This window comes from Anarhichas minor, unplaced genomic scaffold (genome assembly GCF_050575085.1).
Source record: "Anarhichas minor isolate MPS153535 unplaced genomic scaffold, ASM5057508v1 ptg000007l, whole genome shotgun sequence".
Taxonomy (NCBI): Eukaryota; Metazoa; Chordata; class Actinopteri; order Perciformes; family Anarhichadidae; genus Anarhichas; species Anarhichas minor.
Genome location: NW_027466453.1, coordinates 7828447 through 7841687, shown reverse-complemented (window position 1 = coordinate 7841687; position 13241 = coordinate 7828447). Strand labels below are relative to the sequence as shown.

At 41.5% G+C, this 13241-nt stretch overlaps 1 protein-coding gene across 1 annotated transcript; it reads left to right on the top strand.

The window, feature by feature from the left end:
• The first annotated feature begins 5791 nt into the window (after window positions 1-5791).
• On the top strand, window positions 5792-12243 carry il2rb (interleukin 2 receptor, beta). The gene is made up of 9 exons (XM_076080078.1): window positions 5792-5879; window positions 6274-6418; window positions 6547-6613; window positions 6828-6921; window positions 7220-7365; window positions 7873-8053; window positions 8618-8720; window positions 8810-8888; window positions 9856-12243. The coding sequence occupies exons 1-9, from the start codon at window positions 5795-5797 to the stop codon at window positions 10606-10608; spliced, it is 1653 nt and encodes a 550-aa protein (XP_075936193.1). The 5' UTR covers window positions 5792-5794; the 3' UTR covers window positions 10609-12243.
• Window positions 12244-13241: the final 998 nt, after the last annotated feature.

Below are 13241 nucleotides of genomic sequence, written 5' to 3'. Positions count from 1 at the left end.
TGTACATTATTTGTATGTTTTAATTATGTCAAAGGCCTCCTTTAATATGCAGATAACCATGCGTGTTATTGGGTTTAACAACATGTCTTCAATAGGAAGGACAGCTTCTGTGACATTAACCAGTTATTGTTCAATACTCTGCTGCCCATATGTTGTGTTACACTAACGCATAAACATTACTTTACAGGCAGTGGCCACATGGGCGACATTGATAGTAAATCAAGGGAATCCTGAGAAGTTTGAAACATGATCTGCATCATCCTGCTGAATTATTCAGCTGTGAATGTTGCCATGTGCACCGTGTGACCAGCTGACTTACTGTACGCCAGGTGTGGCACGGTGTAGTTTGGCTAAATCAAGAAAAGGTTGACTTCTAAAAGTAGAAATAACACATTCCTCCTACAAATAAACAGTTGAATTATCCAAAAATCCCCCCAAAAACATTCTCAATGAAATACACAGAGGTTTTGTTGCTATAGATCACTTGGTCTGGTATGCCCACTAGCTTATGGTGGCTAATGTTAGCAAGCTTTAGATAGGTCCTGCTATATAACTGATACTACTGAGTAGTTGTTACTCTACAAGTAGGCATTGAACGCTATCTCATAACTGTTCAGCAAACGTTAAACTAGTCTCACATTAAAAACTGTGTTGGCTAATAAAACACAAGACATCCTAACATTGCAACATAGATATCCCACATGACACACATGTACCTTAAGTGGCTGAACCGACGTCTCGTACTATATCTTCAATTTGTGACCTTAATTAACTGTTACAAACACTCATGTTTGGGGTTGTTAAACCATTTTTTTAGCACTATCATCTCAAAATATGAATTTTGTCCAATACTTTTTGAAGTGCAAAACATCGACCCTCCCATCAGCCTAACTTTGGGTTTAGATCTGACTTGCAAATGCCAACATGTCAAACTACAGTAAAAATGGTCAAAAGTGAAACCTGCTTAAACATCAGCATGCTAACTTTGACATATTGAGCATGTTAGCATGCTGACGTTAGCATTTAGATCAAAGTAGGCTATCGGACAGACTCATAGATTCACCTGTATGGTTGAACAATTTATTTCCCTTTTCGCACTTGTTTTCTTCACTTTCCCCTTTAATTCACCCACTGAACCCTCTGTCTCTAGGTGCTTCTTTAAGACTCCTACGTCAGCCACCCTCCATCCGCCTGGCCTGCCGACCCCCACCTCTGGTACGGCCACCAGACGGATGAAATGGGTCGGTAGAGCGTTTATTCCTCCTGCCCCTCTCTATTTTCTGGTCTTGTTTGTTTCCGATGTGCTGCATTTCATCTTTCACTGTTCCTAACATTCGTTTCTGTGGCTCGTCCTGCAGTCCAGTGGACGGAGAGGAACATCATGAACCAGAAGCTCGAGAAGACGCTGACGGAAATGAAGAAAAGGAGCAACGCAAAGTGAGGTCGTGGAGACCACATCACACACTGGTCCCTTGTGATTCACACTTTGGGTTACATATAATAAAGTAAAACTATAGTAACATACATGTTGGTTGCTTAACAATAAACAAACAAGAGGAGGGTTATGTTAGAGGTGAAACACCACGAGAAAGATTATTGGTTTGACAAAAGCTATCCGTGATAAACCTTTGATTTAGGCTTAGCTAAACTGTAATCGGTTATATTGTGTGTGTGCATTTATTCAGATATAATGTAAAAAGTGTTAAGGAAAATCAAACTTTCATTGTTTTTGACCTCAAGATGAGATATTGACAAGTGTTGTTTAACATTTAGGGAACATAAAACACAAAGAAGTCTCTACCTCGGACTAAAACTAAAGTAGCTAAACCGCTACGTGCTAGCAGCAGCTGAAGGGGTTACTTGTCTCTCTGTGTGATGTGTAAAGGAAGCAGGATGGAGGTGGTTTTAACAAAAACCACTGAAACTTGCCTTTTGTCACAAGTTGCTGCCTCTCCTACCAAGACAGACCCAGAAGATAAGTATCTGTAGCAGGAGTCTGATCGCTTCTTCACTACACAGAGACAAGCAGGTTGAGAGGAACGGTTGACGTCGACGCGGTGACTCAACAACACACCGTAAAGTGATAATTTAGGTCAGCACTGATCTACATGGAGAGATTAAACTCATCTGTTACTCACATGAAGCTAATGTCATGGCTGAATCAGTGGAAAGCAGTTCACACGTCAGTTCAGATGCTCTTTTAAGAGGTATTGGGGGAGAAAAGCATATATATGCATATTCTCAATTTGCCGGTTACGGTGTGTTTCTACACTGTATTACATTCATCCCTGTTTAATATTAGGAGACAAAGCCCTTCTCACTCTTACATAATGATAATGGGATAATTCTACATCTTTTGCCGTTATGTCATCAGAATCATAAGCTTAATTCTTAGTTTATGACTCAATAGTTGCAAAACTATAATTAGGCCTTCCCTCCCATCAGCCTCAACTGCAGGCCTACTAGTGTTTTGTGAAACATTATACCTGATGAACATTGGCATGTCACTGTGAGCATGTTAAACATTAACATGTATCTCAAAGCACCACTGTGCAACCACAAGTACAGCCTCACAGGATATAGAGCTTTGTCAACTCTGGCCCTCACTTGCAGGAATCGAACATACGAAAGTGTTTTGACTTCTCCGCTGTGAGTCAAACTGTTAAATAGACGAAGCAGATATAGTGTTTTTAAATCAGCAACATATGAACTACCTCTGTAAAATGTAAGAGTATCACCTTTTCTTTTAGAGACTTTATATGTTTTTCAATATGAATGTGTCCTCCCTTGTTATTTTTCTCACCTTCTCACCCTCACAACCACCCAACACCCCCCCCCCCCCCATCTTTGTGGTCTGTTGATGGAGAGTGTTTACTTCTTGCATTTGAGCACAAACACCGCTCTGGCCATCTCAGCAGCTTCCCGACTCAGGCTCGGCTGAGTCTGACCTTTCGGCGAGAGATGCACGCTTACTTCTTTCTTCCTGTTGCCCCTTCTCTGCACGCTCCAGCCCTCCGCTGCCGGTGTCTCTCCTGTTACCGCTGCGAGCTGATGCTGACACCTAAGTGAGTGCATCTGATCAACCTCTGGCCCACTGCAGGCCTGAAACCCACTCAGGCACCCAAACAAGGCGGCTGCCGCCTTCTGAGTTCAAACACAATGTGTTGCAACAGTTGTTGTTGTTGTATGCGTGAATGCTGTGTGGTTTGTATGGCTATACGTACAGCGTGGATGAGCGTTGCACAATGGCCCTTCATTGAACTTTAAGGCTGACATGAGCACTTGTAGATACTGACATTGATCTTAGCTATTCTGCGCCTTTCTCACTGTTACACTCTTACAAACGTTTCTCCGTTTCACCATCCCCCCCTTTTCTTCAATCTCCATCTGCAACATGACTTTATTGTCCATATTTAGTTTGACTGACATTCATTCGCACAAATACTTTTTGTTATTTAAAATCTCCAGGCAGCTCGCATTAGTCTTATATCATATATTGTTGCATGGCGGAGGCCCTTGCGTGATGCACAAAGCACGCTGCTGATAATTAGAGACTGTACGAAAGTCATCGGGGTGGGAGAGGGAGCTGAACTTTATATTTGACATGAGATGTCGTGAAAAATCCTCACCGGGCATATTCATTTGTGGTTTGGACGCTCCCTTTGAGTTGGAAAACAATTTGCATCCAAAGTAGATAACCAATCAGATGTGCGGATAAAGCAGTAGTATCCTGCACCACTTTATTAGAGAGTTTACGTATAAGACACTAAGATACCTAAGCATGATACCCCCTTATTCATCAACCCCACCCTGACTTCAAACTTGATATGCTAACGGTTCAATCATTCTCACACTAGTAGTGGAATCACTATTGGCAAAAATGATGGTAAACATAACAAATGGTGCACTCACGCAACTATTCAACCTTTTTTTTTCTCAACAGCAACTCTCACAAGAAAAGGGATCAAATAAAATATATATATTTTTTACATATTAGTTCCCCTCTCATGGACAGGTGTCTTACATTTGAGACCAGAAGTTTCATTAACAGATTGCGACAGATGAGCAAACTAACAAATGAAATGAAATGAAATGAAATGTTCAGTGACCTTTGAGCGAAGAGCAGGCTGCTGCTTTGACTTTCCTCTTTGCCGCTATAGAAGCACATGAGAAGTGTTCGTATGCGTCTGCAGTGGTTGCGGCTGTAACAAGCAGTGGTTTTGACGCCGTACAACTCCTGAATGTGTGTGTGTGTGTGTGTGTGTTTGCAATTTAAATAACCCCCACGGTTCTAAATCTGGTAGCTTTAGCCACTTTAATCCTCTGAATCTTCAGTTTAAGCTGAGTTTCACTGACATCAACCACTTCATAGGACAACGTGCGAGTTTCCCTTTTGTACAAAGCCACTTTACGTTGTGATTGAAACAGGATGTGGCGTGCTTTGTATTTCTTGTTTTCGGTGCAATTATTATCTTAACGGCGTCCAGGTAGCCTGCTCTGCTCTGCAGTACCCCCCCCCCCTCCCACCACCCCCTCCTCCCCCACCACCCTCTCCTCCCCCACCACCCTCTCCTCCCCCACCACCCGTCCTCTCACACCATCACACACAGCTTCATGAGGCTTCCTGTAAGCCCCCTGACACAGGCTATGTGGTTACAAGTGGAAAATGTCACTGGGCACTTTAAAGAAGACAGAGGGGCGAGAATGAGGAGACGGAGGGATGAGTGACAGAAAGAGAGAGAGAGAGAGAGAGAGAGAGAGAGAGAGAGAGAGAGAGAGAGAGAGAGAGAGGGAGGGAGGGAGGGAGATTGAGATGGTGATGTGTGAGTAGACAGACAGAGGGACAGAAAGAGACAGAAGAGAAGGAAGTCTTCTGAACTCGTCAGTCCAGCAGAGGAGACTGCAATGTGTTTCCTCCCAGGGACCCCCTGCTACCCGTACTGACCGAGGCTCATCAGGTACTGTATCACCTTCTTCTCACTGTTGCTGTCGAAAATTATACGAGAATATTGTGCAAGTTGTAACAACTTGAGTCTATATATTCAACTACTTTCATTTTTTTTCACAGCGCCTTTACACTCTGGCTCTTACTGTTTGATGATATTATGTCACTTTCCTGACCTGCTGTTTGTTATCAGGAACAGGTGTTTTTTGTTCCCCCTGTACATTATGTTATTATATCATACACGGTGACACATCTGCACTTTCCATAAAGTCACTTACGGTCATGCTCACTTCAGGCTTTGACGGAAAAACACAGTCACGACGGTTGACTTTAAAAAGAAACGTCTGAATGATTATCAGTATGACCGATCAGAAACTCGTTCTTTATAGCACACTGTTAACATTATATAATACGGGGCCAGTGCTCTCAGTCAAGTTTCACTTATAACTGCTTGTTGCCGCCTGCTCAGGATGAGTATTCTGCTCAGTGGGGATCTTGTTTTCTCACTCTCAGAACTGTACACCGCTCTGCCGATGACGATTTGTCTATTCAGAAATGAGTTTCTCTACAAAATAAAGAAATAATCACAGAGGTAGACACTTGTTTGGGTAACTGTTCTCAATCCGCCCAGTTTCAATTCAATATGCTTTATTAACATCAATAAGGACAATAGCTTCAAATAATAATGAGGTTATAAAGAAAGAGAAAGAGGTACAATTACGAGATACATATTCCAAAGCGCCGCTTTTTTCTACCAAATATGTGAATGTATTTAACAGTATTGATTCAGATTCTCATTCTAATGCACATTATGTACTGATCTCCTCTGTTCACAGTTACATTGTGGTCATGGCCATGGAGATCCTGGTGTCCTTATACGTCCTAGTGGGTCTGTTTTCAGTGCACGCAGCACACTCTCACAAAGGTGTGCAAGGTATAACCGAGTCTCACCTGAAACTGTCTCTGTCTCTATGTTACCGTCCTTCCAGCACAAGGGATAGAAAATAACACAACGTATTTTACATTGATTTCTTTTTTGTGAATTTGACATTTGACAATTTGACATATTTGAAGCAAAGTCTCTTTTCTTCAAGTCGTAACGATACTGCATAATTCATAATTCATACATTTATGAATTACAGTCGATCAACTGAAACATGACCATTTATCATTCCTCAAAAGTGAATTTTACTGAATACACTTTAACCGAAAAGTTAAAAGAGACCGCTGGTTTATTGGAATGTCCCGCATGAAGGACGAGTCCAGCGGCACTGATAAAGTGGCACCGTCCTAATCTCTCTTCTCCTGTTGTGTCTCAGCCACTCAAGGACTCTCCTGCGTGAATGACTTCGTCAACAATGTCAGCTGCACGTGGGACAGCTCTGCCGTGGCTCCTGGTGTGGACTGCTGGGTCTTTGGTATGAAGACAACCTGGATCACCAAGAACTACGAGACACATAAGGCAACGATTATGTAAGATGTTAGAGATGTATTTATTTCATGTCGGGCTTTGGAGATAGAAAGATGGTAACGGGATAGCTCCGTCAGTTGGTCCGATTTTGCAGCAGTTCATGGTGATTTCTGTCCATTTTCTCACTTAGTCGAAGCTGCAAGCTGAAACAACACCGAAACGCTCCTTCAGGCTGCAGTTTTGTCTTTGAGAAGGAAGTAAGTCACTAACATCCATAAGAAAATGTAAACATCTAACTGACGTCTCTATTTTGCCCTGTTGAGTCACTCAACGATCAGCCATTGTAGAAAAGATGTTACACTGAAATAAAGAATAAATCCTTGAGAATCATCAACAATCTCGCTGCAAAGCTAAATGATTCATATGATTTCATGTCTTCCCTGTAATTGATTTTATTATGGGTCCCTCCAGCTGTTCAACACTGCGAGAGACATGCCCTACCTACGAGTGGAGTGTAACGGGACGATGGTGGAGAACCTCACAAACTATTCACCATACAAACACAGTAGGCGGCTCTTACTTCTGACCTTTTTAGTTGCTCCTGTAAAGTAATTCACAAATCTGGTTCTAAAAATTATTTGACATTATTTCTCATTCATTACGAAAGAATGCCAGAAAAATTAACACAAAAAAAAGTCTCCACCACAATAACGTGTTCAGGAGGCCGTCTGAAACACATTATGACCAACTTTTGGTGATTTTTCAAGTGTTACACAAAATAATTTGCCAACCTTTTTAAACATCAGGAATTAATTGATTGCATGCTTTTCTATATGTGTGTGTGTGTGTGTCTGTGTTTACAGTCAAAATGCATCCTCCAGGTGTCCCCAATGTCAGCAGCACTGTCAACGAGACGAGGATATCATGGAGCTTAGGCGCTCCTTCCTCTGGCTACCTCTCATCCTTTGACTTCCAAGTTCAGATCAAACAGAACAACAAGTCATGGAACGTAAGTGCACATGCATGCATGAATGGGCATTTTATAAAAAATACAACTTATATTTACTCCACTCTTTTTGGTAACGTGCTATTTAAGCATAATAGTAAATCATGTGCATAAAAGAAGATCAAGACCCTAGAGCCATGGCCGCAGCTATGTGAGGCACAGGTGCTGCAAGCTAGATGCTGATGCCATCATGCTAACATACTCACAATGCCAATGCTAACACACTGATGTTTAGCAGTGTTTACCATGCCCACCGTTTTAATTTAGCATGTTAGCGTGCAAACATTTGCTAATTAGCACTAAACACAAAGTACAGCTGAGGCTGATGGGAACGCCTCTGGTTTTGCAGGTATTTCATTTCCACTATAGTTTGTTCTTTATGTTGCACGCTCATATGTATTTTCGCAACAGAACTGATGTTGCTCGTGATTTAAATCCCTTTGAAAAATCAATTCTGTTTGTTGGGATACAGCCCAATTTTAATATTGCACCGAATTGTCCCGTTATCAGGAGGCCAGCAATCTGTCCACACTAGAACAAGAGCTCAGCATACCTGCTTGGAAACTAAAGGGGCACTGCCAGGTCAGGGTGAGAGTCAAACCCAAAGTTCCCAACAGTCACTGGAGCAACTGGAGTCCAACAACATCCTGGTTGGGTGCGACAGACATGGTGACAACATCACAGGATCAAGGTAACAACATTTTGCATTTCCATGTTCTTTGAATGACAACTAAAACAGCTCACAGGCTTACAGCTGTCATTTTAACGAGGAAGATATCTGCTCTCCTGGGTCCCAAACTGATCCCAGACCTGCTGGGAAATGTAGTCATCCATTCTGGTTCAGGGTCAACACCAAGCGCCGACAAACAGAGTTATGTGGTTGCTTCCTTGTAGGCGCTACTAGGGGTCTGGTGTTGTACCCTAACAGCCTTCTTTCACAACAAAATATAACTATTAAGGCAAATATTCCAATAATCACAGTCATGCTCCTCTCCTGCCACCTTCTCAATTCACTACCATTTAAGCCAATGTTGCACAAGTCAATGCTGTCGATCCTGGAGCGGTGGTTCAGAGCCTCAAATGTTCCAATGTCCCATCATCACCTACTTCTTAAAAAGTGTTTTTTAACTTATTATGTTGCGTCAAAAGTAACTATATGCTGATGACATGCAACTATATAATCCCATGTTCCTCAATGATCTGAGCCCTGTTAACATGCCTTTTTGCACATTGTAATGTCAGCTCTCTGTTCCAGGGTGGTTCCTGGGTCAGCATTTACTGGTAACGCGGGGAGTGATGTTCAGCTTGGGTCTCCTCATTGTAACGCTTGTCCTCTACTGGAGTTGTGCGAGCAGAGGGTGAGTATAATGTTGGCTTGTGTGTGTCTGTCTCTGTGTGTTGGCATGCACCATGTCTTATCTAATGGCTCCCTTTTTTGCCATTTCAGGCTCCTCAAAGGGAAGCCAGTACCAAACCCTTCTGAATATTTCCACACTCTCCACTCTGTACACGGAGGAAATTTAAAGGTAAAAATAAATCTTTAAATAAATAAATCTTTCTTCTTTCTTCTTTCTTCTTCTTCTAAATCCTTTTTTACCACTATGTCCTTACCACATAGAGCATTTTGACAGATGCGCTTCACTGACTGACGCCTTTACCCAGAAATCGCTTAAACTATTTACACACACAGGTCACTTTGTCATTTGGATTTCTTCTTAAATTTGAAGAAACTTGTTGGGCTTTTCTGTAATTTATCCTTCAACATTCGTTTGACGACATTGATTTAATTGATTAGTTGTTGGCTTTTTAGTCTGCTCACAAGAACTACACCGCTCAATTCACTGTGATTCACAGCCACATCAGAAGTCTTCAGGTATTCACCACAATTAATACAATAGGCTGTGGCTGTTGGGACACCTGGGTCGCCGGAAAGATTTTTAGATTCTAATGTCTCCCTTCTATGCTGGGACCAATTTCATGGCTACACTATACAAGTACAACCCTATAAAAACGCTCCAGTGGTGGAAAGAGTACTGACATTATTTTGTTATGTGAAAGCAGTAATACCTCACTATAAACTGTCAAACTAATTTAGTGGGTTAACAAAATACAATATTTCCCTTTAAAATGTAGCGAAGTAAAAGGATAAATTAGCATCAAGTGTAAATTCTTAAGTGACTTGAAATCACGTTTAAGTTGCCTTTAAGTAACTAAGTACTGGAGTTACGTGATTTCCAACTACTTTTATTTTATTTATTGTCTAATATATGAGAATTTTATGTAAAATTTCCTTTTTTTTCAAATTATGGTAAAACAAGGATCCCTATTCATCTGCATGAGTACTAATTGTCCTGTGAAAACAGTATAATATATTTTGGGGCTTAGAGAAACTTTGTCAAGACTGGGAACTCACACACAAAGAAAACTTTCTGAAACTTTTTTGACTACAAAAGCTGTGTTTTCTACTCCAACTCTCTCTTTCCTTTTACTTAGAAATGGCTGAATCCTCTGTCAGCTTCCGAGTCATTCTTCACAGCCCAGCCATGCGACAGCATCTCCCCGGTTGAGATATGCGAAATGTGGGACGAGGTCCCCTCCACCTCTCCCTCCTCCAGCTCCACCAGCGCCCTGCTTCACTTCAGGAGCGACCCCTCGGCCGGCTCAGACACCAGCAGGGTTGTTGACAATTCCTCCTCCTCCTCTTCATCCTGCTTCTCCAACATGGGCTACTTCATGTCCAGCTCCTCCAGCAGCTCGGCACGAACTGACCCCAATCCTGCTTACTTCACCTATCAGGATGATAGCCTCAACCTTCACCTCTGCCTCCACCCTTCCCTCGACACCTACGAGAGCTTGAAGAGGGAGCCGCAGAGCCCAGACTCCGGCTTTGGCATCGGAAAGGAAGACGAAGAAGCCAATGAAGATGAAAGGTTTGCTAACGTAGAAGAGGAGGAGGTTTCAGATGACGATCCGAGCCCTCCTCTTCTCATTCTCCCTCTTCAGCTTCCTTCCCAGATGTGCCCAACCTCCTCTGCTCCACGGCCTCCTACCGCTCCCACTCTAACTCTGGTATCCTCTGATAGCCAACAGGTGGAGGTACCTGATGCAGCTGCTTGTGGCAACTATGCGGCCTGGCCTATGGCTGGTGCCATGTGCAGGTCTTCCTCCATGCCTGTGGAGCCCTGTAAAACAGGGTATCTGACCCTCAAAGAGCTGCAGACTACATTCAGCAATAAATCCATCTGAAAAATCAGTCGTGTATCGAAAGGAATTAGTGTGTTTACATCACAAGCAACCTGACTGATCGTTTATTCTATTCTGATTGTAGAAGCAAGCATCTCTGATAGATTATGTGGAGTGTTTGTGCAGTTTTGACAAGAAAAAATAACAAATTCCATGATTTCTTTTGCTTGATTCAGTTGTTAGTCACTTAGGGACAGCAGAACAAGCTGAAAGCACATCGTCTTAGCGTCTTAGCAAACAGTTGCCTCCAACAGACGCTGAGCTATATTAACATTTATATTAAGTCATTTTTCTGACCACTTGATGAATGTAAATCCGATAATCATCCTCTTTCCGTCTCCACCAGCTACTGAGGGAAATATCTGCCTCCTTAGCTGCTAAATGTTCCACTATGTTCTCCAGCTAACCACCAGCTGCCGGCTGCTGCTTCGAACACGGTTAATAAGAGCGCTGAGAGTGAACCAAAGCAGTAAAGTTTTGGGCTGGAATTCCAAAACTCGCTAAAGCGCTCGTTGGAGCTGATGGTTACCGCAGTGCTGGGTGATGATTCTGTTCTGGTGTTATGTTGCTATATTTACTCCAAATCAGCATTTGATTTACTTTGCTTACTAAGGACAATAATTGTACAGTAATTTGTCCTCGTGAGATTGGGGGAAAGATAATTAGGCCTGTAAGTGAGAGCAGAGTTTCAATGGACAGTCTGATGACACCGCATGTTAAAGAATAACCGGACCTTTAATAAAAGAGAGTCAGACATGTGAGGGAGACTAAAAGTCAAACAGTTGTGTATATTGTTTATAGACATACTGCTGAGTCATTATTTAGCCGAAACATATGTAGACCATTGTTGAATGTGTAGGACTCCGAAGTCAGTACGCTGCATTTTCCTATGTGTATCAAAGCAGGAAAGTTGACATTACTTTAAACTAAATGCTAGGGTCAGTTATTAATAACTGTGTTTTAAAAATATAAAACTAGTTTTGTGGTTTTGTTTTGAATTACTTTAACTTAAATCTTACAATGACATATGTTGTGAGAGCTTTTTAAAACTTTTAAATATCGTGAGATAAATATAAGAAATCTTCATTCCTGCAGGCAGATTTGGGATTTTGAAAGCAGTGAAACATGATTTAAGTGTGTTTTGATTCTGTAAATAGTGATAAATTACTTATAATAGAGAACATATGAGCTTTGCTGAGTTAAATCTGATCTAATATAGTACATGATGTCTGTTATCGCTCTCGTGAACCAAGCTGGCGGTTAAGGTTATGAAACTGACCAACATTTAAGCGTTTTAATGAATTGATTCTAGTTCATACTGATCTGCTGTCAGGCAGCTGGTTTGCCGCTGATGTTTTTTGTAGTCAATCTCATTTGTTTGTTCAACTTAATGAATAAGCTCCTGCTGTTTAAGAGATCAATTTCGCACCTAATTAATCAGAATGAATCATTATTGTAGACGAGTATTAGAATAATGTGCATTAGATTGCTATTTCTAGATTCATGTAAATCATTGAGGCCAGAGGTAAATGTTGCTGCTCTTGTCTACATGCAGTGTATTTCCGATGCACACTGTCGTGACGTCTGTGCAGCGACCAAACAAAATAAAGCTGCTGGTAGAAGTGGGTCACCCTTTGACTTCCTGTGTCGCTGTGGAATGAGGGCTGAGGGGTGGGCATGTGTGTGAGAAAGAGTGCGAGAGGCAGAATGAGTTGCGTGTGCGTGTAGTTGTGAGTGTTGACATGTCCTGTCAGGTGGTCCTGGTGGTGGTGTGTGTGTGAGAGTGAGAATGTGTATTAGAGTGCGGTTTGACATTTAACTCTGGAACCAGCGACATCCGTTCACCTCACAGAGAGTATGCGGTGTTTAGCCGCGTCAGTAAGAAGCAACACACACGTTGCTTTTCATCAGTGTTCATAAATGGTACTAAATAGAGCACTTTCTGCTGAGTGTCTCAGTACTCGTAGTCTTTTTAGTGGCACATTTTGCTGACCCAAATGGAACAATTATGCAATAAAGTTAGAGCCGGCATCTCACCGTGTTGTGTCAAGCTGGCATCTTTCTGGGTCACCGATCAAACGCAAGACAATCGGTTATTCTGACCCGGTGTTCGACACAACAAGCTAAAGTTTGAGCTTTTTTTCATAAATTCATTGTGAGTCAACATATCAGTCACAAAATATGACATGTGAGTTAATAGAGAGCTTGAGTAGATGATAACACATTGCAACCAGTTTGGGTAAATAACACAACAGTCATATAAAAACTGTTATATTTACACAAAAGGGCTTTACGTGTAAAAGGGCTAACGAGTAGTAACTACCTTAATAAATCATGAATTAATCATGAATTGCAGTATTAACATGCGTTTATAAAGCATATATTAACATAGTCCCTAACCATTATATATATAAATGCATCAATAATGTACAACTAAATAAGTTATTCATCATTTACTAACACTTTATAAATTATCTTATTAATCATCTACAACTCCTGAATAATTGGTTTGTAAAATATATAATACTTCATTTACAAATGGGGAATCCATCATTGATAAAGTATAAAAACACAACAATGAAACACATAATAGACGGGCTTATTAATCAAGAGTAAAATGCTTTTTTTTCATGCTA